A 23185-nucleotide genomic window follows, 5' to 3' on the forward strand; every position below is an offset into this window, starting at 1 on the left:
TGAGAGACTAAAGCGCTGCATAAACAGCTAATCCATGCTTATGGATTGAGAGTCAGAACATTATAGATGACACGCTCTCCTGAATTGATTCACAAATTCAAGTCAAAATCTCATCAGTCCTTTTAAAACAGAAGTTTGAGGTTTATATGACCCAATTTAAAGACTGTTTCAGAGATAGAATAATTAGAGCTTTGAATTACTGGCATAAAGATAGACAAATATGGGTAAATGAAAAATAGAGAATAGAAGTAGATATACCCAAATACTGATTTTTACTTTTCCCATGAAGCTCCTAGTACGGCTCAGTGGAAAGAAAACCACCATTTTAACATATAATGTTGTAGTAGCTGAATATCTCCATAAATAATGCAAACCTTGATTGACCCTTCTTAAGCCTTGGATAAAAAGTGATTTGGGAGGCAGTTGAGTCTCATGCCTATTACCCCATGTACTGAGTGGTTTTTTATGTGTCAGCTTGACACAAGCTGTAGAGTCATCAGAGGAAGGAGCCTCAGCTGAGGAATGCCTCCATGAGATCCAGCCGTAAGGCATTTTCTCATTTAGTGATCAATGGAGGGCCCAGCCCTTGGTGGGTGGTGCCATCCCTGGGCTGCTGGTCCTGGGTTCTATAAGAAGGTGGGCTAAGCAAGCTGTGGGAAGCAAGCCAGTAAGCAGCTCCCTTCCATGGCCTCTGCATCAGCTCCTGCCTTTGGGATCCTGCCCTGTTTTGAGTTTCTGCCTTGACTTCCTTCAGGGAAGAACAGCATTGCTAAAGTGTGAGCCTAATAAACCCTTTTCTCCCCAACTTGCTCTTTGGAAAACAGTAGAAACCCTAGCTAAGACACCCCAGTACCTAGAAAGCCGAGGCGGGAAGACTTTGAATTTGGAACTAGCCTGGCCAGCATAATAAGACTTTGTCACTAGTAATAGTGACAGTGATGATAGAGTGTTTGAGGGCTGCAGACATGAACCAGTAGCAGGATGAAGTCAAGGAACAGGGGGTACGGTGACAAGAGGAGAAGATCCAGAGCTTGCTACCATTGAATCAGCACTCCAGCAGGCCACAGGCCCGGTGAGGGGAGTGCGGTCCTCAGAGTAGCTTGTGTTTGTGGGGGTGATGTCTCATCTCTTCCAGAGCTGCCCAGAGCGGAAGCCTAACTGGAATGTGCCTTGGTGGGTGAGAGTACTCCATGTGTGAGGTGCTGCTGTGTTCTGGTGGCCCATTTTAAGGGGATTTGAAGAGTAGAATTCATCAAATCAGGAGTCTGGGGAGCTGTAAAGTGTCTTAAACACCATGACTAAAATGTAGAAATATTTTAAAGAACTGGAGTGCACCCTGGAAACCAGCAGATTGCATTTTAAGAGCGGTTTACAGATTACACAGGTTCAAATACACAGTGATGTGAGAAGTGGGGCAGGTAATGAGGGCTTTATAAACTGGTAGTAGTTAGTTGACATTGGGAGCATTAGAAGGTTCCAAATGCTATAATGGTGTGACTATATTTGTATTAAGTACGAGCTTATTCTGACTACCATCATAGAGGTATACGAATGAGAGATGAGATAGGTATTGTTTTTGGTTCTTGTTGTTTTTTGTTTGTTTGTTTTCACCGAGACAGGGTTTCTATGTGTAGCTTTGCACCTTTGCTGGAACTTGCTTTTTAGACCAGGTTGGCCTTGAACTCACAGAGATCCGCCTGCCTCTGCCTCCCGAGTGCTGGGATTAAAGGTGTGCGCCACCACCACCCGGCAGTAATTTTTATAAGTATGGGTTGGGTACCCAGACAATTAGTAAAATGCTGGGTTTTTGTTTGTTTGTTTTGTTTGTTTTTCTTTTAATCTTTTCAAGCTGGGAGCTCCTTGACATCCTTTGGAACAGAAGCATCAAATAGCAGTACCTTATCCCAGAGCAGCACAGTTGGTTCTGCCTTCACACAGGATACAAGATCTGTAAAACCACAGCTAGCCCAAGGTAAGCTGTTCTGCCTGGCGAGTACTTGCATTCTAAACTTCTCTAGCAGCTTTTGCTTTGTTCTGAAGATTTATAAACAGCATGTATTATTGGTTTTGACTCTTTAAATTTTGTTTTTGAGACAGGGATTCCACTCCTTATCTTAGGCTAGCCTCTAATTCAGTATATTCTTTCCTTGGCCTTCTAAGTACTGGGATTATAGGTGTGTGCCAACATACTTCCCTAGTTCAGGGATTTTTTTTCCCCTAGTTACTCTATTGCAATAAATGTTTTGCTGAATGGCTTCTACTTATTTTTACTTTTTAAACTTTCTACACATTGGAATTGAAATGATGAACATTCTGTGTTTGACATTTGTTTACCAAGTGTATCAGATTTGTCCTAGACTCCCCACTGAAAGTTAAACTATGCTAAGTAAATTTGAAAACCCATCCAAAGAAACTGTTGATGTGCATGCTGTTGGGTCTTGCCTAACACCTCACACATGTAGGCCCTTCTGTCTCTGGATCATCACAAAAGAACCATCTTGTAGTGCTTCTGAAAATGCAGGGCATAATTAAGATCTGGAAGATTAGAAACCTTGGAGCCTGGAGATTAACATTTTAATAAGCTTAAGAGATCCTGTTGTCATTTTGAAAAATTCTGTTCTTCTGCCAGATAGTCTCATAATCTGAGTCACAGAGTCCCGTGTCTGCTGTGTCCACTGCTGCAGTCAGTGTGACGGGCCATTGCTTTCCGTTCAGGAGTGCAGTGCAGGTTTCTTCATGACGGTGGAACAGTGCAGGGCAAAGCCGATGAAGATCGGAATCAAGCCAGTTCTAATAAGCGTGATCCTGGATGTTTGCTGCTGTGCCTTAAAGTAATTGTAGCAGTGTTGTTCATGCTGGCTGACCTAGTAAGTGTGGAGCTGGAGAGATGGCTCCAGTGAAGAGGATTTTATTAGTCTTGCCGAGGACCTGAGTTGGGTTCACAGCACCCACATGGGGCCAGGTCAAACCTGTCCATGACTCCAGCGGGTTCTAAACTGTTAACCATTAGCTTCCATGGCCACTGAAAGATACTCACACATGTTGGGGGTATCTCCTGGACCTGCCTTCTCCAAACCCTGCCGCTGAGAAAGCCCGCCACACAGCAGCTCTACCCCCACAGGGTATTTAAGGTCCTCCCAAAGACTTCTCCCCTCATGGTTCCCTCTCATGGCTTCTTCTCTTCCCCTGGGACCACCCAGGAATGCTCCGCTCAGACTGAACCTGGATTTGCTAATTCGGCCTGATCTGACATATTAACATCGGTGGCAGCAGTGTTACTGCCGGAGTATTTAAGCTTTTCAACACACATACACACACAAACATAATGAAAAATAAAAACGTAAATATATCGGTTGCGTTTTATGTTTTAAATACTTGAAAGATTTTCTGTAAATGACTTGTAAATAGAAGCATAAGGAATAAAACAAAACCATAAGCCAAGTGGCAGTGGCTCACGCCTTTAACCCCATTACTTGGGAGGCAGAGCCAGGCAGATTTCTCTGAGTTCAAGGCCACCTACAGAACGAGATCCAGGACTTTTCTAAGCTAATATAACTGTATACTTGTGACTTTGTTGTTTGCTATATTTTGCTAGAGATCTTTCTAATAAAATATAACCCTTAATTTCCTTTTGCTTGTGAAATTTTGCTGAGTATGGTGGCTCATAACTTTAATCTTAGCAGTTTGGAGGCAGAAGCAAGCAGATCCCTGTGAGTTCCAGGTAGCCAGGTCTTTAAAAAAAACAAAGAGGGACTGGAGAGATAGCTCAAAGGTTAAGAGCACTGACTGCTCTTCCAGCTCACAACTGTCTGTAACTTCAGCCCCAGGGAATCTGACACCAATGCACATAAAATAAAGGTAAATAAACTATAAAAAGAAAGAAAGAATAAATAGCTATTAAAAAGGTAGCTCAGGGTTTAAGAGCACTTGCTGCTGTTTTCAGAGGACCCAGGTTTGATTCTCAACACCCATGTGGAGGCTCATAATCATGTGTAACTCCAATCTCAGGGATCCAACTTCCTCTTCTGGCCTCTGTGGACACTGCACATGCATGGTACACACATGCAGGCAAAACTCTATATACATTTTTAAAAAAACCAAATAAATTGTAAAAAATAAATGTTAAAATACACCTAGAGAGCCGGGTGGTGGTGGCACATGTCTTTAATCCCAGCACTCAGGAGGCAGAGCCAGGCAGATCTCTGTGAGTTCCAGGCTAGCCCGGTCTACAGAGCAAGATCCAGGACAGGCACCAAAACTATACAGAGAAACCCTGTCTCGAAAACACACACACACACCTGGGTGTACAGCAAAACACTAAAAAAATAAGAGTAGCAAGCTTAGCTACTTGGTATAATAAAACTATAAAAATAAATTTAGAGGTGAATAAAACAGTGTATAGTGTTGGAAACAGCTCCGCGCTGTAAGTGCAAGATGTAATGGCTAATGGTATAGTTTAGTGGTAGAACATTCCCTAGCTGTGTGTGATGATCTGGGCTTGAGCCTCTGTACAGCCAGTATGGGGAAAGGGGTGTAATGAAGATTTCTAGATTAAATTGTAGTAGAAAAAGGCTGACATTGGTGCCTGATGGTTTAAGAAAAGTAGGATTGGATTCCTTCCCTCGTACTGCAGACTTGAAAACAAGTATTTTTATTAGATTTTGATGTGGATATTTATATAAATCTATGGCATAGAAAGCCTAAGAATCCATTTAAATTTTACCAATTAAAATGTTTGGATTGCAGACGCTTGACAGGTGGCTCAGCAAGAGCTTGTGCTGCTCTTGCAAAAAGTGTGTGTATCCGTATGTGTATCAGACACCTCAGCCCCCCTGGACACGCCTGCTCCAGGGCGTCTGCTGCCCTCTCTGGCCTTCTCCAGCCCGCACATTCAGGTGCACAGGCACGAACACATAAACGGAATAAAAGTAAATCTTTTTAAAAAATAATAAAGCTGGTCATAGTGGTACACACCTTTAATCCTAGCACATTGGAGGCAGAGGCTTGTGGATCTTTGTTAGTTCCAGGCCAGCCAGGGCTACAAAGTGAAGCGCTGTCTCAAAAAAACTAAATAAATAAATTTCTGAATTTCACACAAATAAATGAGATTCTCTTTTAATTCTATGATAAGAATGTGATGGTCGCTCAGGGAGGTGTTTTTGATTTTTCCTGAAATCATTTCTGGATTTATTCCTAATCATACACACCACATTTCCTTATTTGTAAGTTAGTAAGTTGTTAGTAAAAAGAAATTTTTACACTCTGTGTGCCCCATTGGGTTCACCTCTCTACTTACTGCTTCCGCGTCATGGGCTTTCTTCTCAGAGGAGCAGGGAGGAAAGTGGTTTTCTGAATAGGAAAGGTCATTGATAGAGTACTATACAGTGACATGCAGCAACAGGCAGTTCTCAGATCTTACCACTTCAGCTGCTTGTGATGGTGTCCTAGGTTCAAGGCCAGCTTTGTCTACTTAGCAAGGACATGATCTAAAGGGAAGAGAAAAGGAAAACCTAACTTTGAAAACTGCATAATGGCATATGCCTGTGATCTCTGCTGCATAGGCAACTACATTGGAAGCTGAGGCAGGAGGATCACTTGAGTCCAGGTGTTGAGTGCCAGCCTGAGCAGCTTATCCATTCCCTATCTTAAACAATGCTCCTTTTTAAGTATGAAGTGAGCCAAAATATTATAACCATAAACAACAAAAACTTAGTGTTTATATTAATAGTACCTTATGTTTCCACTGTTTTACTGGTAATTAAACTTTTGACTAAAGTAACTTTGCCATAAATCTGGAAATACCGTAGACATTGTAATTACATACTTGGGGGACAGTACTGATAATTGTCCCTGGGGTTCTGAGTACTCACAACCAGAGAGCAGTCAGCATCCACCCTCTTCCCCAGTTCCTTGAGCCTGGACAGATGTAGATCTGGGGATTTTTTCTTATATATAATATATATAGATAATTTTTAAGTAAAATTCTCTATTTTGGTACAATATCATGGAATCTAAGAGCTTCTTTAGAAGTTTAGAGCAAATATTACAGGAACAAAAAGCATAATTATTTAATAAGTCAATCCCATGATAAGCAGAGACATGACAGGAGAGCTTTTATATGACTAGGAATGAGTGACTATTCTGGAATTCTCAGAAGAGTTTGTTTTTGCTGCCTTTTTAATTTTGACATTTAATTACTCAAATACGCGAGGCTTCCAAGGACTACCACCGTGCTTTATTGTTCTTTACATTCTTGTAACAACTCCGTGCTTTAGTTTGCTTGGACATGCATACCTGGATCCTAGCACCTTGGTGATGGGGACAGGAGGGTCAGGAGTTGAAGGCCAGCAAGAACTATATGATAATTCTGTCTCTTTTCCCACCCCCCAAAAAAGAAAGAAAGAAACTGAATGTGTCACTCCTGTGATTAGGGAAAGCCTCCATTTGCCTACAGTGTGGTCTTTGCATCCCAGCACTTGGAAGGCAGTGCTAGTGGATTTCTGAGGCCAGCCTGCTCTATAGAGTGAGTTCCAGGACAGCCAAGGCTACATAGAGAGACCCTGTCTCGGAAAAAAAAAGAACTAGAAGGAAGAAAGAAAGATGGATAAAGTCATAGCAGTGGTGTTGTTACTGTAGTGTGGTTTTTTTGTTTTGTTTTGGGGTTTTTTTTTGTTTTTTGTTTTTGTTTTTTTGTTTTTTTTGAGATTTTGGGTTTTTGTTTGTTTTGGTTTTGTTTTGTTTTCATTAGCTGAATAATCAGCCCACTGATTATTCAGCTAATGAAAATTTAAGTAAATTTAAACACTGGTCTAATAAAATTCAGTTTTATGCTGAGGATTTGAGTTAGCAGAATAAAATTCTAGACTTATTTTTACAAGGTCTAGATGATTTTGAAATACCAGGTTAGGGTAGTTTATTATCTTTTGGTTACATTTTAGGTCGATCAAGCCCTCAGTTAGACCCTTTGAGAAAAAGTCCAACCATGGAACAAGCAGTACAGACCGCCTCGGCCCACTTACCTGCTCCAGCACCTGTTGGGAGAAGGAGCCCTGTACCAACCAGGCCTTTGCCATCTACCAGCCAGAAAGCAATAGACAACCAAGAGCACAGGCGAGGTAGAGCTGAGCTGTTTACTGTTCCTGCACTGACTGATCACTCTCCATCTCCTCATTTCACCAAGAGGGTTACTTTATATGAACGACCCTAGCAGGTTCAAGCTGAACTTGAATAGTGTTCGGACTTTGAAATTTTGATTGAAAGTGGTGGTGGGGGTGGGGGTTTTTTAGGGGGTGTTGCCATCTCCATTCTAACATCATGGAAATTTCTGGTTATATATTTTGAATTGATTTGTCACTTTGCATGTCTCTTTTTGTAGCTGAAGTACACAAAGTCCCAAGGCCAGAAAATGAGCAGCTCAGAAATGATAGCAAGAGGCAAGTAGGTAAGTTACCTGGATCTGGCTGGTTTGGGTTCATTTGATTTGAGGGTTTTTGTGGTTGGTTGGCTGACTGATTGGTTGATTAGTTGGTAGGTCGGTTGGTTGTGACAGGTCCTTACTGCATAGCCCTGGCTGGCTTGAAACTCGGCCTCTCAAGTGCAAGTGCGGGGATTAAAGGCATGTGCCACCACCCCCAGCAGCTACCTGAATCTGAAGGCCTCATACTGTGGCTCTCAATGGGGGAAAGCATCTTGGAGATGGTGTAGTTGCTATAAAAAGAAAAAAAGTGGGAATTGTTAACTACAGAGGGCTGACCCCAGGGGAGTGAATCATTGTGAGTCTGTGCATGTGGCAGACTGTTGCTGACCTCTACAAAAAGACATACCTAAAGATGAATGTCAGTAATTAGTGATGTTGAGGAAGATGTAGTTTGGTTTATTACACTCTGCCAATATCTGTTTCCTAGTTTTGCTAGTATACAGTAGTTCAGATATTACTGTTGGTGAGGAAGCTGGAAAAAGGACTCAATGCCATAATGCACTTTTTTTTTTCTGTTTTCTTATATCTATATTTAATTTTTCTGAAGTACTGTTTTTCTGGAAAAGACTTGATGGTACACAGTTGTCTTTGGGTTTGGGTTTATGTCCATGTTCTTGTGGATGTATATGCAGGCAAGTACATGATGCATATATGTACACATGGGGGTGGAGGCCAGAGAGCAATATTGGGTGTCTTTGTTGATCACTCTCCACATTATTTTTTGAGGTAAGAGTCTCTCGCTGAACCTGGAGTTCATTAACTTGACTGGGCTGGCTGGTCATTGAGCTCCAGGAATCCACCTGTCTTCAGGACTTGGGTCCTCATGCTTATGGCAGATGGCCTCCTCAATCACTCTTCATCCTGTAAATTGAGGAAGATTGCTCACCTGAAACTTGAGCTTGCTAATTAGGCTAGTGTAGCTAGCAAGCTTGCTCCAAGGATCCCGTCTCTGCCTTCTGAGAGCTAGAATCATGGGTGCGGGATACTGTGTCCTCCCAGCATTTATGTGGTTGCTGGGCATCTGGACTGCAGCCCTCACAGTTGTATAGCAGGAGAGCTTTACCGTCAGGTCTTGTATAATATTAGAGGGACCAGCCTTAATATTATACATCCCAGGGGCTCAGGAGAGAGAACTACTAACGGCGAGGACTATTATCAGGAAATATAATCTCAGCACACCGAGTTCTATAGTCCACTTGCTTTAATTCCTCTGGCATAACATCCTTTATACACAGCTTCAGTTCTGTTCTCATGTCTAGCTCCTTTCTTGCCTGATTTCTCTCTATATTTATCTACTGTCCCCTCTAGGTTCTATCTTAATTCCTTCATCTAGTTCTGTCCCTTCTAGGTTCTCATCTATCTAGTTCTTTCCCCTATCAGCTCCTCTCCTCCTTCTCTCTCATCTGGCTCTTCCTCATCTTGTTCTTCCCCATCTGGCTCTTCCTCATCTTCCATCTCGTTCCTCTAGTCCTCTCTTTTAGCCCTTCAATCTAGTTCTTCCCCATCTCAGTTCGTTCCTCTCAAGTTCTTACCCATCTAGTTCTTCCATTCTCTTTTCTCTTCTCCCCTGCCTCCTGGAAGTCTCGGTATATAAAGGGAGGGTCCGAGCTAAATTGTGTAGAACTATTACTTAACGTCCACCTCTCCTAGGCGGTGTCTCTTTGTGGAATTTACCGTAAATCAGGAGACTTGCATGTGGGCTGTTATCATTGTTAGTCCACCTGGGACTAACAATGGGCACCCACCTGGGTGGTGTTTCCTGTAGTCCTTGAAAGTGGCCAAGGGAGATAGATAATCTGATTCCAGAGAAAGCCTTTCCTGAGGTTGTTCTCCAAATACCTGGAATGTGTATGTCCAGAGAGTGATCAGTCTACACTGTTAGCCCTTCTTAGGGAAAAGTCAATTGGGAAAGCTATGAAGGCACACATGATTTTCATAACAGAATACAGCTGATATATAACAAGCCAAGTAACACCAAAAACTCCTTGGGATTTGGCTTCCTCTGGAGGAATTCCCTGATCCCTCCAGGTAGTGACTTTGCCATAACCAGCTGAGTTCTTATGATATATTCCTGCGGCCCGCAGCACTCAGGAATCCCTCCTCAGCCCTTTTAATATTTCTTAATGTGTATTGAGTGTTTGCCTGCATGTATGTATGGTTACCAATGTGCCTGGTGCCCACAGTGGTCCACCATGTGGGTGGTGGAATCTCAGGTCCTCTGCAAGAGCAGCCAGCACTCTTAACCTCTCAGCAGTTTCCAGCCCCCCAAAAAGTGTCTCTCTCTCTCTCTCTCTCTCTCTCTCTCTCTCTCTCTCTCTCTCTCTCTCTCTCTCTCTCTCTCTCGTGTTTAATGCACCAGCAAGATGGCTAGCTCTTCAGATAAAGGTGCTTCTTGCTAAATCTGATTAAAGTGAGAAAAAAGAAAAGTGTTTAAATCCAGAGTTTGGGGGTTTGTTTTGTTTTGCTTTTTTAAGATAGTCTCATGCAGCCCAAGCTAGCCTGGAAATTACTGAAAAATCAGGGATGGCCTCCAACTCCTAATTCTGCCTCCCAAGTGCTGGCATTATAGGCATGTGCCAGCAGATTCAGCCCAAAGATTTTTGCTTTGTTTATTTTATGTGTATGAATATTTTACCTATATGCATATATGTGTACCACGTGCCTGTTGGATCCCTGGAACTGGAGTTACATATAGTTGTGAGCCACCTATTATAGGTGCTGGGAACCAAACCTGGGTCATCTCTTAAAAGCAGTAAGGGATCTAAAACCTGAGCTTTCTTTCTCTCTAGTCCCTTTTTGCTTTTTTAAATGAAGTGCTTGTATAAAGAACTTTCCATTTTCTTTCATAATTATTGATTGAATAAGGTTTTATATTTTCTTTGGCAATATTTAATATTTAAAAAGCATGTTTTGTTAATTTCCAATTAATGGAAAACAAAATTTAAAACTGTTCCAAGTTAAAACATAATGGTAACATGTAATCTCCTTCTTTTAGATGATGATTAGAAAGGAATCTTTGTATTCATTGTTAGTGTGCTGTTTTTAAGTGTTTTTAAGCTCACTTCTCCTGTGCTTGTTTTGAGGTACTCTGTGTGGCCTGGGCTGGCCTGGACCTCTTGGGCTGAAGAGATCCTCCTCCTTCACCCCTTGAATGGTTGCTTATTGTGTCTGTGTGGTTTGCTGTGTTGTATGTGTTGTGGAGTAGTCTAAACAGGTGACTCTCTTAGAATAATTGCCGTGTATTGAATCATTCAGAGTTCTGTAATCCCTCCGCAGTCGAGAGCACTTGCTGCTCTGGCAGAGAAGGGCTTGGTTCCTAGCACCACAGCTGGTGTCTCATAACACCCCTTTCTGATTGCAGCCACCTACATGTGGATGCACACCAATAAAAACAATAAATCTTTTAAATACTATTATGTGAAGTAATTTGTCTTAAGAGTGTCCCTAAACTCACTACCTGTGTTGGAGATAGCACTCAATGGTAGAATGCTTGCCTAGCCTCCAAGAGGCCTTAGGTCCAGTCGCTAGTATCACAAAAACCAACAAAAGATAACTAAAAAGTTTCACTACCCTTATCCACCACTAAGGGTCACTAACAGAACAGTGAATGTTCTTGCAGTTTCTCCTTGGATTATACACAAATAGGTGTTCTTTTTTTTTTTTTAGATTTATTAATTTATTATGTATACAGTATTCTGTCGGCATGTGTCCCTGCAGGCCTGAAGAGGGCACCAGATCTCATTACAAGTGGTTGTGAGCCACCATGTGGTTGCTGGGAATTGAACTCAGGACCTCTGGAAGAGCAGTTGGTGCTCTTAACCACTGAGCCATCTCTCCAGCCCAAATAGGTGTTCTTTATGCAGAACTTTAAGGTGAATCATGCCCTGTTTCCTGGCATGTAAATGAGTTGCTTTTAATAATAAAATTGAATGTGTTAAAATACCTGCTTCTCTAGACCTAATGAAACTATTGGATTTGTACTTCATTAAAGTCATCCTGCTTTGTGTTCTGCATTTTTTAAAGTTAAACTCACACCAAGTACTATTCCATATTCTGTTTTGTTTTGTTTTTTTTCTTAGTCACACGTGTGTTGGATATTTGGGTTCCCAAGTTTTCACTATGAAAACTACTTTGTATTGCTTTACCGTATCTCAGATGATTGATTGAGATCCTGTAGCAGTGTTATAGAAAGAGAATACATAGATCCAGAAGACTTGAATAAGTGGAGCCACTTAAAGGGAAAAACGTAAAAGCAGGAAGTGCTTGGAGCCATTAAAAATGGGTGCTTCTCTTGTCTGTTGTTTTATCTGAATTTTGAGAAAAACATCTCCTACCTTACAGTCTGTGCTAAGTTTCCTGTTATGCTTTCCACAAAGGACCTGACACTTTGGGTATGGTATGAGGGACATGGCAGAAAGAACAGAGCTTCTTCTATGTTAATATAGTGAAGAAGGCTCCAGATCTGTCTGTTGATTATACACCTCTTTGTTGTGGTCTTCATAGATACAACTATATAAAAATTACATAAAAAACTTTTATGTTTTGTTTTTTAATATACACACTAACTTTAAGCAACTTAATTTTTTGTGTCTTGACGTTTGTTTGTTTGTATGTTTGTTTTTCTCTGGGCATGTCTGTGCCACAGTGCACCTATAGAGGTCAAAGGTCAACTTGCAGGAGTTGGTTTTGTTTGTTTCATTCTTTATTTGGTAGTTTGTTTGTTTGTTTGTTTGTTTGTGGATGTGTGCCACTGTGCAGATGTGCAGTACAGATGTGGAGGTCAGAGGACAACCGTGGAAGTCAGTCCTCTTCTCCTACCACATGAGTCTCAGAGATTGAACTCAGGTCATCAGACTTGACAACAAGCTCCTTTACCACTGAGCCATCTCTACAGCCCCAATTTCAGGGGGTTTTGTTGTTGTTTTAAGATGTTTATTATCTGTATATGTATGCTTTATCTGCATGTATGTCTGTGTGCAGTGTGTGTGCAGAAGTCAGAAGAAGGCACCAGTCACTTCCTGGAACTGGAGTTCTGAGTGGTTGTGAACCACCATGTGAATGCTACGAATCAACCCCACCCCTCATTTCTTATTTATATAAAAATACATATATACTATCTGTATAGAGACCTTTAAACATTTATTTTGCAGATTGTTTCATTCAAAGACCATAGTACTGTTCTAAACCAGCTGCTATATACTGAATGTCTGTTATAAATACTCTTTCTTACCATAGTTCCAGGTGTTCCTTCTGCTCCAAGGAGAGGACGTGGGGGACATCGAGGTGGCAGGGGAAGATTTGGTATCCGTCGAGATGGTCCAATGAAATTTGAGAAAGACTTTGACTTTGAAAGTGCAAATGCACAATTTAACAAGGAGGAAATCGACAGAGAGTTTCATAATAAACTTAAATTAAAAGGTAAGTTTTTATTTTTTACTCATAAAATAATTTGGTTGGTGAGGTAAAAATGTTTTACAGCTTAGATGTTTATAATTGTAACTTGCATGTTTTCCGTTAGAAGATAAACTTGAGAAACAGGAGAAACCTGTAAACGGTGAAGACAAAGGAGACTCCGGAGTTGATACTCAAAACAGTGAAGGGAATGCTGATGAGGAAGATCCTCTCGGACCCAACTGCTATTACGACAAAACTAAATCCTTCTTTGACAATATTTCTTGTGATGACAATAGGTACTGTCTTTTAATGTGCTCTCAGGGTGTTGATGTGTAAAATTTTTATATGGATTCACAAGTCTTAGTGAATACCTAGAAAAACCTAATGACCACAGTGAATTTTTATGAGGTTTATTCATTTCTATTTTGTGTATATTGTAATGGCCTTTTGCCTGCATGTGTGTCCTGTCTGTACACCATGTGCGTGCCTTGCCCACAGAGGCTGGAAGAGGGTATCAGATCTCTTCGAATTGTAGTTGGAAAAGGTTGTGAGCTACTTATGTGGGAGCTTGGGGTTGAACCTAGGTCTTCTAGAAGAGTAGCCAGTGCTCTTAACTATTGAGCCATCTTTCCAGCCCCCGCAATTGGTTTTTTGTTTTGTTTTTTTTTTTTTAAGTGGTGTTTTCTTTTCCTAAAAGAAATTACTATGGAAAAGTTTTGTTTGGTTTGTGTGTGCACATTCTATGGAGTGGGTGTGGTGGTCAGTTCTCTCCTACTGCCATGTGGTTTTCCAGGAATGGAACCCAGCTGTCAAGCTTGCTAGCAAGCACCTTTATCAGCTAGGCCATCTCACCAGCCCAGAAGTTTTTTTGTTTTGTTTTGTTTTTTTAAGATTTATTTATTTATTATGTATACAGTGTTCTGTTTGTATGTATGCACACCAGAAGAGGGCGCCAGATCTCATTATAGATGGTTATGAGCCACCATGTGGGTGCTGGGAATTGAACTCCGGACCTCTGGAAGAGCAGTCAGTGCTCTTAACCTCTGAGCCATCTCTCCAGCCCCCAGCTCAGAAGTTTTAAATGATATTCTTTCTAAAAAAGTAAATGCTGAGGATGTAGCTCAGTGGAGGAATACTTGCCTAGCATATGCAAGGCCCTAGGATTTATCCTAGTAACACAAAAAAGAAAGAGGCTGGACGGTGGTGGCATATGCATGCCATGAAGGCTAGGGAGAATTTAGATTAACTGTTGTTTTTTTTAATTGATTTTGAGAACTCAATTAAATTTATCCAGAATTGGGGAATTAGGGCTACATGCATAGATTTGCTGAGAGATGAACTTTTTTGAGTTGACACACTGATGTTCATCTGCTCTTGTATAACAGAGAAAGGAGACCAACTTGGGCTGAAGAAAGAAGGCTAAATGCTGAAACATTTGGAATCCCGCTTCGTCCAAATCGCGGCCGTGGGGGCTACCGAGGCAGAGGAAGCCTTGGCTTCCGTGGTGGCAGAGGACGTGGCAGTGGCCGAGGAGGGACTTTCACTGCCCCTCGAGGATTTCGTGGTGGATTCAGAGGTGGTCGTGGGGGCAGGGAGTTTGCAGATTTTGAATATAGGGTAAGTATAGCTGCATGCTGTGGGATTGGCCTTCAGAACATTTTGCTTATATCTGTTTTGGCAGAATAACTTAAAGCATCAGAATAACTTTCACTTTAACTTCTTGGAGACTATACATGGTTGGAATATTTATTTTAACTGTCCTTTAGGACAGTAATTTCTTGACTGATGAATAAAGAGAGCCGGGCGTGGTATGTGCCTTTAATCCCAGCACTAGGGAAGCAAAAGCAGGTGTGTACATGCATAGTACCTGACCTTAGCAGCATCGGGCTGAGCAGCAGCTAGAGTGCTGTCTGTAGCTTAACTGCGCTTTCAGCGGAGGGAGACCAGGAAGACTGGTGACTTTTGTCTTTTTATTAGAGCCATGAGTTTTTCATGAATCGCTTAGACACTGCCCCCAACTCCCCCCCTAAAAAAAATAGGAATGTTCTGCTAGCAGCTGAGTTAGTGTTACCTTTTCTGTCTTTAAAGAAAGTTTTTAAGGGAAGCACACTAAGGAGCACTAAAGCTGTACATTAGAAAAACTGTAATATCACCTTTATTTCATATTACTAGATTTTTACACATTAACACCAAAAGACCCTAGGAAGCAAAGCAAACCTGTACATCTGAAAGCGTTGGCCTTCACATAGTTAGTGAGTGGCAGGTATAGTACTGAACAGTTCTCACACACTAACTTAAGCCTCGGGTCAGCTCTGTGAGACGGGTTCTATTATTATCTTAAGTTTTACAAAGGAGACAGATACAGAGATATTAAATAACTTATCCAAGGTCACAGAACCCGAGAGGGAGGATGCTGAGTGTTGGGCCTAGCAGGTTGGCTCTTGAGTCACTGCTCTTAATATAGGTTTGTAGAGAACTCAACTCGGCTCTTGTTTTCTTATTATGGCATGCTCTTGTGAGCCCTCTGGTATATTGGCATTCACCAACAGTTGGGGAAGAATTCTGTAGCTCTATGTAGTATGCTTTTGTGTATAATTTATCTAATGAAAGAGGCCTGTCAATTAAGGCAGTATTGTAACTGTCTTATTGAAGTATCTTAGTTTTTTGACAAAGAAAGAAAATAAAGAGCAAAATCCTGTTATACAGAGATCCACTAGTAACAGCAAAAGACAGTTGCAAAGATTTGCTGGCTTGAGTTTTGTGTCCGGTTTTTATAACTAGCTATTATTGAGAGTCTCTGTGGAAGGAGGTCAGTATCGAAGGGTTTGGGACCAGTTATGTTAATTTTATGTCTTGGATATTGTGCCAGACTGCTCAGAATTAGCTTCAAGTCATTTGCTCCTGTTACCAACAAGGTCCTTCAGCTCAGGTTCTCACTCTCTAGACTGTTCTTGCTTATCTGATTTGTCTTAGAGTTGCCAGCTACTCCGTACACAACTCAGTACTTTGAGCACTGGCATGGGTATTAGTTTGGGGAAGAAGGTAAACAAACATGATTTAACAGAAGTAAAGATAGAACCATAGAGAATCAGCCACACTAGATCCTCTCTTCCACCCCCTCCCGGGGGTGGGGTGTGGTTAAGAAGAATGGTGGACACATGGGCTTTGTGTCCTGCGCTCTTTAGCTTTTCCTTTTTCTTTTTGGAGACGGGGATGTCTGGGTTGCGGTATGGGTGTAGTCAGCTTCTGTCTCATGCTCCTGTAAGTAGATTCAGTCACCATGGTGGGTAACTGAGTCTTCTGTTTCTTCAGAGAGGGCACTGAGACAATGAAGACTCCGAAATGGGGGCTAAAGGTGACTCCGTGGTAAAGGTACTTGCTGCACTTAGAGAGGACCAAGTTTGGTTACCAGCACCCATGCCAGGCAACTCAGACCTGCCTGTGACTGCAGCCCAGTCCCAGAAGTCTCCTGACTTCACAGGCATACACACACAGACAGTAATTTTTTAAACTGGGATGGGGAGGAAGAATCTGAAATGACTCCATCTCTTTCCTTCCCTTTTTATTTTCTCCTCCCTCCCCTTACCCCTTTCTCTCCCTCTCTTTCGCCTCTCTTTTTTTTTAACCTTTCAGAAAACCACGGCTTTTGGACCCTAAAAGGTCTGGATTGGTCATACTGCTTTCTGAAAGGTAAAAAAAGAAAAGAAAGAAGTTGGGAGGTTTGATGGGGGACAGGGTTCATCTTTAGTTCGTTTGTTTCTGTGCCAACTTGTACTTTGTGGTATGTGCTTCACTTTATTAGTAACTGTACAGATTGTTTGTATTGTACCCTCAGATGAAGTCAAGTCTTTCAACTAGGAAGTACTTGTCCTGCCATTGGGGTGTGCATCACTAAAAATGAGGTGTGGTGCAGGGCATGATGGCGCACACCGTTAATCCCAGCACTTGGGAGGCCCGGTCAGAAGGATCTCTGTGAGTTCTAAGACAGCCAAGGCTGTTACACAGAGAAACCTTGTCTCAAGAAACAACAACAACAAAGTACGGCCATAAGGGGGCTTGGCTCCAAAACCCATGGATGCTTAAATCCCTTATAAAACAGCATTGCATCTACATAGACTCCATCGTATCCTCTTATCTGTTTGTGGGTTCTGAGGGTTGAACATGGGCCTCGCCCATGCTACGCAGGTGCTGTATGCTGGGCTTCACTGCCAACTGCCTGTATTTTCACTAACCTGCAAACCCTTCTAATACGGTCATGCAGGGTGACTGGAATGCAAACGGTTGTTAGACTCCGTTGTATAGGCCCTACAGGGAAGGGACAGACCAAAAGAGATTGCTGCACGTTTCCACAACTGCAGAAACAAAAGCACACATCTGCTCCTGAGACCCATGCAGATCCCAAGGACACAGAGTGGACTATGTGGTGGCTTCTGGGCGGAGGGCAAGCAGAGGCCCTGGCTCTGTACTGAGTATAAACCTGGGTTTAGGGTCAGTCTCACTGGGATCTCCTTCATAGCCAGCTGCTCTTCTTACTGGTGATAGTTTGTTTTCAAACTTATTTCAAATTTAAGAGTTAGCCAGGCAGTGGTGGCCCACGCCTTTAATCCCAAGAGGCAGAGGCAGGCAGATCTCTGTGAGTTCGAGGCCAGCCTGATCTACAAAGCGAGTTCCAGTGCATGCTCCAAAGCTACAGAGAGAAACCCTGTCCAAAAAAATAATTTTTTTTTTGTTTTGTTTGTTTTCTAAGGCCTGGTTGTATGTGGCTTAAACTGGCCTTGAGCCTCACTATATAACCAAGGACGACTGATTGTTTGTCTTGCCTCCATCTCCATAGTGCTATTATTGGAGGCCTGTGCCACTGCCGTGGCTAGTTTGTGTAGTGGTGGGGACAAAGCCCAGGCTCCATGTGTGGTAGGCAAGGACTCTGCTAGCCAAGGTGCTTCTTCACCCTGAAGAGTTACTTGCGGGCCTAGAGACAGCTGAACAGATAAGAGTGCTTGCTGCTCTCTTAACACAGAGCTCAATGTGGATTCCAGGACCATACTGGGGTTCACAACTCTCAGAACCCTGTAGCTGCTGCTCCAGGGACCCAGTACCCTCTCCTGGCCTCTGTTTGAAAACACAGGCACACTCGTGCGCACACGTACACAGATAATAAAAGTAAAAATAAGTACATTTTAAAGTTACTTTTAAAAAGTAGATTTCCAAATCCAATACTATTTTCTCCTAGCATGCAGTTTAAGAGAGAAACCTTCTGGATTATTGTATTGCTTGGTAAAAGATGTCAAAACTTAGGGATTTTATGATGCTTGTTTCAGAAGATTTGACTAAATGAAGGTTCACCTAACTGTTGTGTTTAAATTGTTAGGGCAACCAAAGGTGGTGAGGTCCCTCCATGTTGCAGAGTGGCCCCGCCACTGCCACAGCCTCTGCTGACTAGAAAGCAGTGAGCAGCTAGCAGAGCCACTCGCTGTCAGATGTAGAGCTTCAAGCAGTGTCTCCCAGAGCCCAGGGAGACGGGTTTTTTCTGTGAGAATAAGAGGAGGGTGTATTTAAGATCCTCTTAATAAACTTCAGCAAACTAAGAAAAAAGTGTTCCTAATGAGCGTGGCTTACAACATGAACTGATACTTCTTTTTCCTTTTTAGAAAGACAACAGAGTTGCTGCATAGTCTACAAACAAGTCTTTGAAAATAGGTGACTCCTAGCTCTTCGTGGTCCTGGAAAGTGGTTTCGGTCTTTGTGAAGAATGAAGAAGTCAAGTTGCTGTCTGTCTGTCACCAGCACTGGGTTTTGTCTGTCTGTTTTTCTGCTTCATTTCAAAGCGACACTCAGTTGCTTTGGGGCAGGAAGGCTTGTCTTAAAACATGAGCATAAGTGTATGTGGAGTAGCAGAAGGTTGTAATCCTTGCTTAGAGTCGAATGAACTACAGTGAGCTGAATGGAACTGCTAAGTATTTTTTCATCACTGAAAGGATTTTTCTTATCACTAATTAATTGTATTTGGTGATTACTTCGAGTTGCCTGCAGATAGGCCGTGATACTGTGTTTTGAGCCACAGAAGGTTTTGTGTTTGTGTGTGTGGTGTGTGTGTGTGTGTGTGTGTGTGTGTGTGTGTGTGTGTGTGTGTGTGTGTGTGTGTGTGTGTGTATCTTTTTCTTTTTGGAGATCCTATAATATGAGGTAGCTTATTTCGACACTTAATTAGGGTGCTGGATGGTAGAGAATTTTGTCAGTCAACTATGTACACACAGGTAAATACTGTTTCTTAGGCAAAGGTAACTTTTTTATATAGTTGTAAAATTCCATTATATTCCATTGCCAAAGAAACATTTAAGAACTTTGTATAGCTGTATAAAAAGCAACTAATTTTTTAAAGAATAAACGTTTAAAGTCAGCAAACATACGTGTCCTTGCTGAAGTCGGTGTGCTGAGGAACAGGGCTATGGGTGGGTCCTTTCCACTTGCTTTTCAGGCTGAAGGTTTTTGATTTCTTTTTTAATGTTTGGAACACAAATGAAGATTTGATAACTTTATTCCATTATCTAAAAAGGATAAATTATTCATGCATAGTATATGGACTTCATTTTGTAGCAGATCACAGGATTTGTCCAAATAAACAGATATTTTCAGTGTATGAATGTAAATAATCATAGACGAGAATGTACCTCGCTGTATTTTCAAATAAGTAACCCTCCCCCTTTTTAAGACATGAAAACTAGGCATCAGTGGACCTGTTCCTCCTGCCGTGCCTGGAACTCTGTTGTGCTGACACTGACTCGTGTGTTACTTCAAGAAGATGGAGTTTTCAGAATCGTCCGGCACCTGTAAAACATCACTAACACAGTCTGGGCCCGTGACCCACTGAAGACTCCGTGTACACGTTTGTTGCTAACTGTAAATTACTAATAAATCTTTTTTGATATTTAAGCTATAGTGAAAAAGATCTGGCCACTTTGTGTTTTTAACGAAGGCCATGGAATAAAGGGATCCAAAGATTTAACTATTTTTATCTATTTTGATTTTTATTACCTTTCTCATTAACATTCCGTAGTGGGAAAGTGCACTGTAGGAGAATCAGACTATTTAAGGATGGTTGATTACTTTTTAATTTTATATCTTTTGTATAGATTAACGCGGGAATGTTTTGTAATTTGGTTTCATTGTTGAGATCTAGTACTTGACAGTCATAGTTTACTGTGTTCCTGCATGTGAACAACTTACCCTTTCGCAGGACCCACAGATCACGTTACTGACCACATTTTTAGTCACTCTGAGCATCAAAGCATGTACTGTGGCAATACTTCTATAGTGAGATGCCCAGGCCAATCCCAGAACTGTCAGGGCCCGATCCCCATGCTCACGCAGCACGAGCTCGCACTTGTTCACAGCCCCTGGTCACTGACGGGGTGCTCATTGTCCACAGTGGACCTCCCAATAGCAAGGCTTTATCCCAAAACAATAAAACTGTTCAGTGAACATGTTCTCAAAATTCTTTCTCTTGAGTAATGACATTCTGTTTCCATAGGAAGATTAATAGGAGGCATCTTGAGTGCAGGATGCAGCGGTGATGTTTGCCTGGAGTAACTAAGTCATGTCTAACTACTTCCAACATTTATTTGTTGTTGTAGATAGTCAAGGAAAGCTAGAAATCCTTTTCTCCACTGAGCATAAAACACTCATTAAGATTCGTGACATGGCTGGGAGGTGGTGGTAGCTGTGCACACCTTTAATCCCAGTGCTCAGGAGGCAGAGGCAGGTGGATCTCTGAGTTCGAGGCCAGCCTGGTCTACAGCGAGTTCCAGGAGAGCTGGGGCTACACAGAGAAACCCTGTCTTGAAAAAACAAGCAAACAAAAGATCTGTGACATGAGAGTAGGACAGTCACACGTAGCAGCACTGTCCAGAGTGCACCTCTGCTGCAGATGTGGCACAAGGGAGTGTAGAGCTCGCCCAGCAGCCTGAGGCCCTGGGTTCTATCCTCAGCACCACAGAAGTGATGAAGATGAAAACCTGTTTCTCCCTCCTTGGGAGGGCTGGATGTTAATCCAGCCCGGTGCTTCTGAGGCAGACTTGGATTGACCTCCGCAGGGACTAAGCAGTATGAGAAGTGGTGTTTGGCTCTGGATAACCAGGGTGCATCATTGGTATTTAAGATTATGGGGCCGAGCCGGCCAGTGGTGGCGCATGTCATTAATCCCAGCACTCCGGGAGGCAGAGGCAGGCAGGTCTCTGAGTTTGAGGCCAGCCTGGTCTACAGAGTGAGATCTAGGACAGCCAAGGCTGTTACACAAAGAAACCCTGTCTTGAAAAACCAAAAAAAAAAAATTTTTTTTTGCAGAGCCATTGCCCAGCATGGTGTACACAGCTTTAATCCCAGCGCACGGGAGACAGGAAGGCAAAAGAAAGGAAAAGGGTGTGGCCAGGTAAATGTCAGTCAGTCCCACAGCGCAGTGTACAGTGTTGTCCCTTCTGCCTCGACAAGTACCGTTAGAGGAGCTGGAGAGATGACCCAGTGAGTAGGGACACTTGCTTTGCATGCCTGAAGACCTGAGTTCGGGTCCCCAGTACCATTTAAAGAAAGCAGTCCCTGGCTATGTATGCATGTAACCCCACAACTAGACCAGACAGCCCAGTTCAAAGAAGCTTCTAGGCCATTGACCAGCCCTATCTCAAAGGAATGAAGTGTCAAGCCATAAAGAAACAAACACACCTGATGTCCTCTGGTGACAGGTCACATGTGTACTCTCAAACGTGCATACGCTACACACCATGAAAGAAATGCTTGCTTTGAAAAAGACAATTGAGTGGAGGCCCAAATTACTCAGGGTCTGAGAAGCTGAGCCTGCTTTGCCCGGCAGAGCTGCACAGGGGGATGATTTGACCTTGGGCGTGGTTACCAGGTGTTTGGAAGGCTCTTCACTGGGCTGTGCAGTGTGCTTTGATCTAGTGAGGGGGAGATCTTTTGTTCTGCCCCTTGGTATTGTTATTAAAAAGCCCTTTTGAAGAGGCAGAAGGGGCCGTTGGGTTTTGACCCAGGTCCTTCTAAAGCTGTCCTGTTTCTGTCTTCTCACTGTCTTTCTATCTCATATTTTCTTATCCCTCTCCTCCTCCTAGGAACCCTGGAAAAGGTGGGAGCTGGCCTCCCACAATTGAGTGAGAGATTTGCTTTTCCTAACAACTAGAAAGTATTTGCTACTTAAGTTTTTCTGTGGGCCATGGCAGCACAAGGGATATAGGTAGCCTCAGATGGAAGAACTACCCATGTCCTGCTGTCTGTGATCCACAAGTCTGGGATGAGAATCTGCTAACGAGCGTTTTTCTTCTTTGTACTTGCCTAATAGCTACAAAGTTGTGGATTTGATCCCAACACCCAAAAAAGGTAGCAATCAAAATCATGAAAATAACACTATTTACCCCTGAATCAGGGTGGTAAATGGGGACTGGCCACATAGCCTTATGGTGACAACTTCCTGGAGGAGGTTTCTGAGTAGATGTCAGCACAGGAAGTCCCAGTCCTGAGTGGCCAGGTGGCCAGCTGCTGCTGTGCTCACCTGACCGTGAGAGACGCTCCCATGGGAGGAGCAAGCAGAGGTGCTAGTCCTGTGTGCCAGTGAGGAGAAGGAAGGGCTTGTGGTTGAGGCTCCACCAGACCATGTCTAAAGTGGCTTCTGTTCTCTGCTACAGACCTGTGAGCCAGTGTCCTCAATCCAGCTCAGTTCACATTTAATAAACTTGGCTTACTGATAAAACTACTTCCAGACTTAAGCTATAAATCTGTCAAAATAGACCCAAGTCTAACTCCAGGGCATAATGGGGTTGATTTTTAAGGAAATGCCTTAAAATGTGCTGATGCCATGTTACAGCTTATAAGTCCCAGGGTTTCGGAGAAACCAAACAGCTGTGTGAGGTGAGTCAAGAATGAGGCTTTCTTGGAGTGACTCATAGTCACCAGTGCTTTAAGGCGTCAAAGCTGCTGAGAGCCACTCAGCCAGAAAGGTACCTCTCCTCTAGACTCCAGCAGTCTGAAAGCCAAGAATGCCAAGCCTGAAGGGTTGTGTGGAGCCTGGGCCTGGGCAGGGTATAATGAGTTCCAGCTGGTGGCTTTTGTAGACGTTCTAGAACCAAGGACAGGAGCATGTTTACTAGGTGTCTGGAGGGCACCTATCCAATTAGAGAGGTGTGCTTCTCTCTCTAATCCAGGTAATCCTGGGCCTGCTAGCTTCCTGGGCCTGCTGGTCAGAGTGCAGATCCCAGCCATGGTGTGGGAGTCTGCTGAAGACACTGCAAACTTCATTAGCTGCACAGTGGCTCC

At 42.7% G+C, this 23185-nt stretch overlaps 1 protein-coding gene across 7 annotated transcripts in view; it reads left to right on the forward strand.

The window, feature by feature from the left end:
• Lsm14a (LSM14A mRNA processing body assembly factor) overlaps nucleotides 1-19883 on the forward strand; it is a 101986-nt gene extending 82103 nt beyond the window's left edge. For 2 of the 7 annotated variants that reach the window (XM_076577774.1, XM_076577767.1), the window contains exons 4-10: nucleotides 1850-1972; nucleotides 6939-7115; nucleotides 7376-7441; nucleotides 12713-12895; nucleotides 12996-13167; nucleotides 14257-14488; nucleotides 18520-19883. In XM_076577774.1, coding sequence (XP_076433889.1) covers nucleotides 1850-1972; nucleotides 6939-7115; nucleotides 7376-7441; nucleotides 12713-12895; nucleotides 12996-13167; nucleotides 14257-14488; nucleotides 18520-18543 — 977 coding nt within the window. In that variant the 3' untranslated portion in view covers nucleotides 18544-19883. The other 5 variants (XM_076577772.1, XM_076577770.1, XM_076577773.1 and 2 more) reach the window with 5 other exon arrangements.
• The last annotated feature ends 3302 nt before the right edge of the window (nucleotides 19884-23185 follow it).

This window comes from Peromyscus maniculatus, chromosome 1 (assembly GCF_049852395.1).
Source record: "Peromyscus maniculatus bairdii isolate BWxNUB_F1_BW_parent chromosome 1, HU_Pman_BW_mat_3.1, whole genome shotgun sequence".
Classification (NCBI taxonomy): Eukaryota; Metazoa; Chordata; class Mammalia; order Rodentia; family Cricetidae; genus Peromyscus; species Peromyscus maniculatus.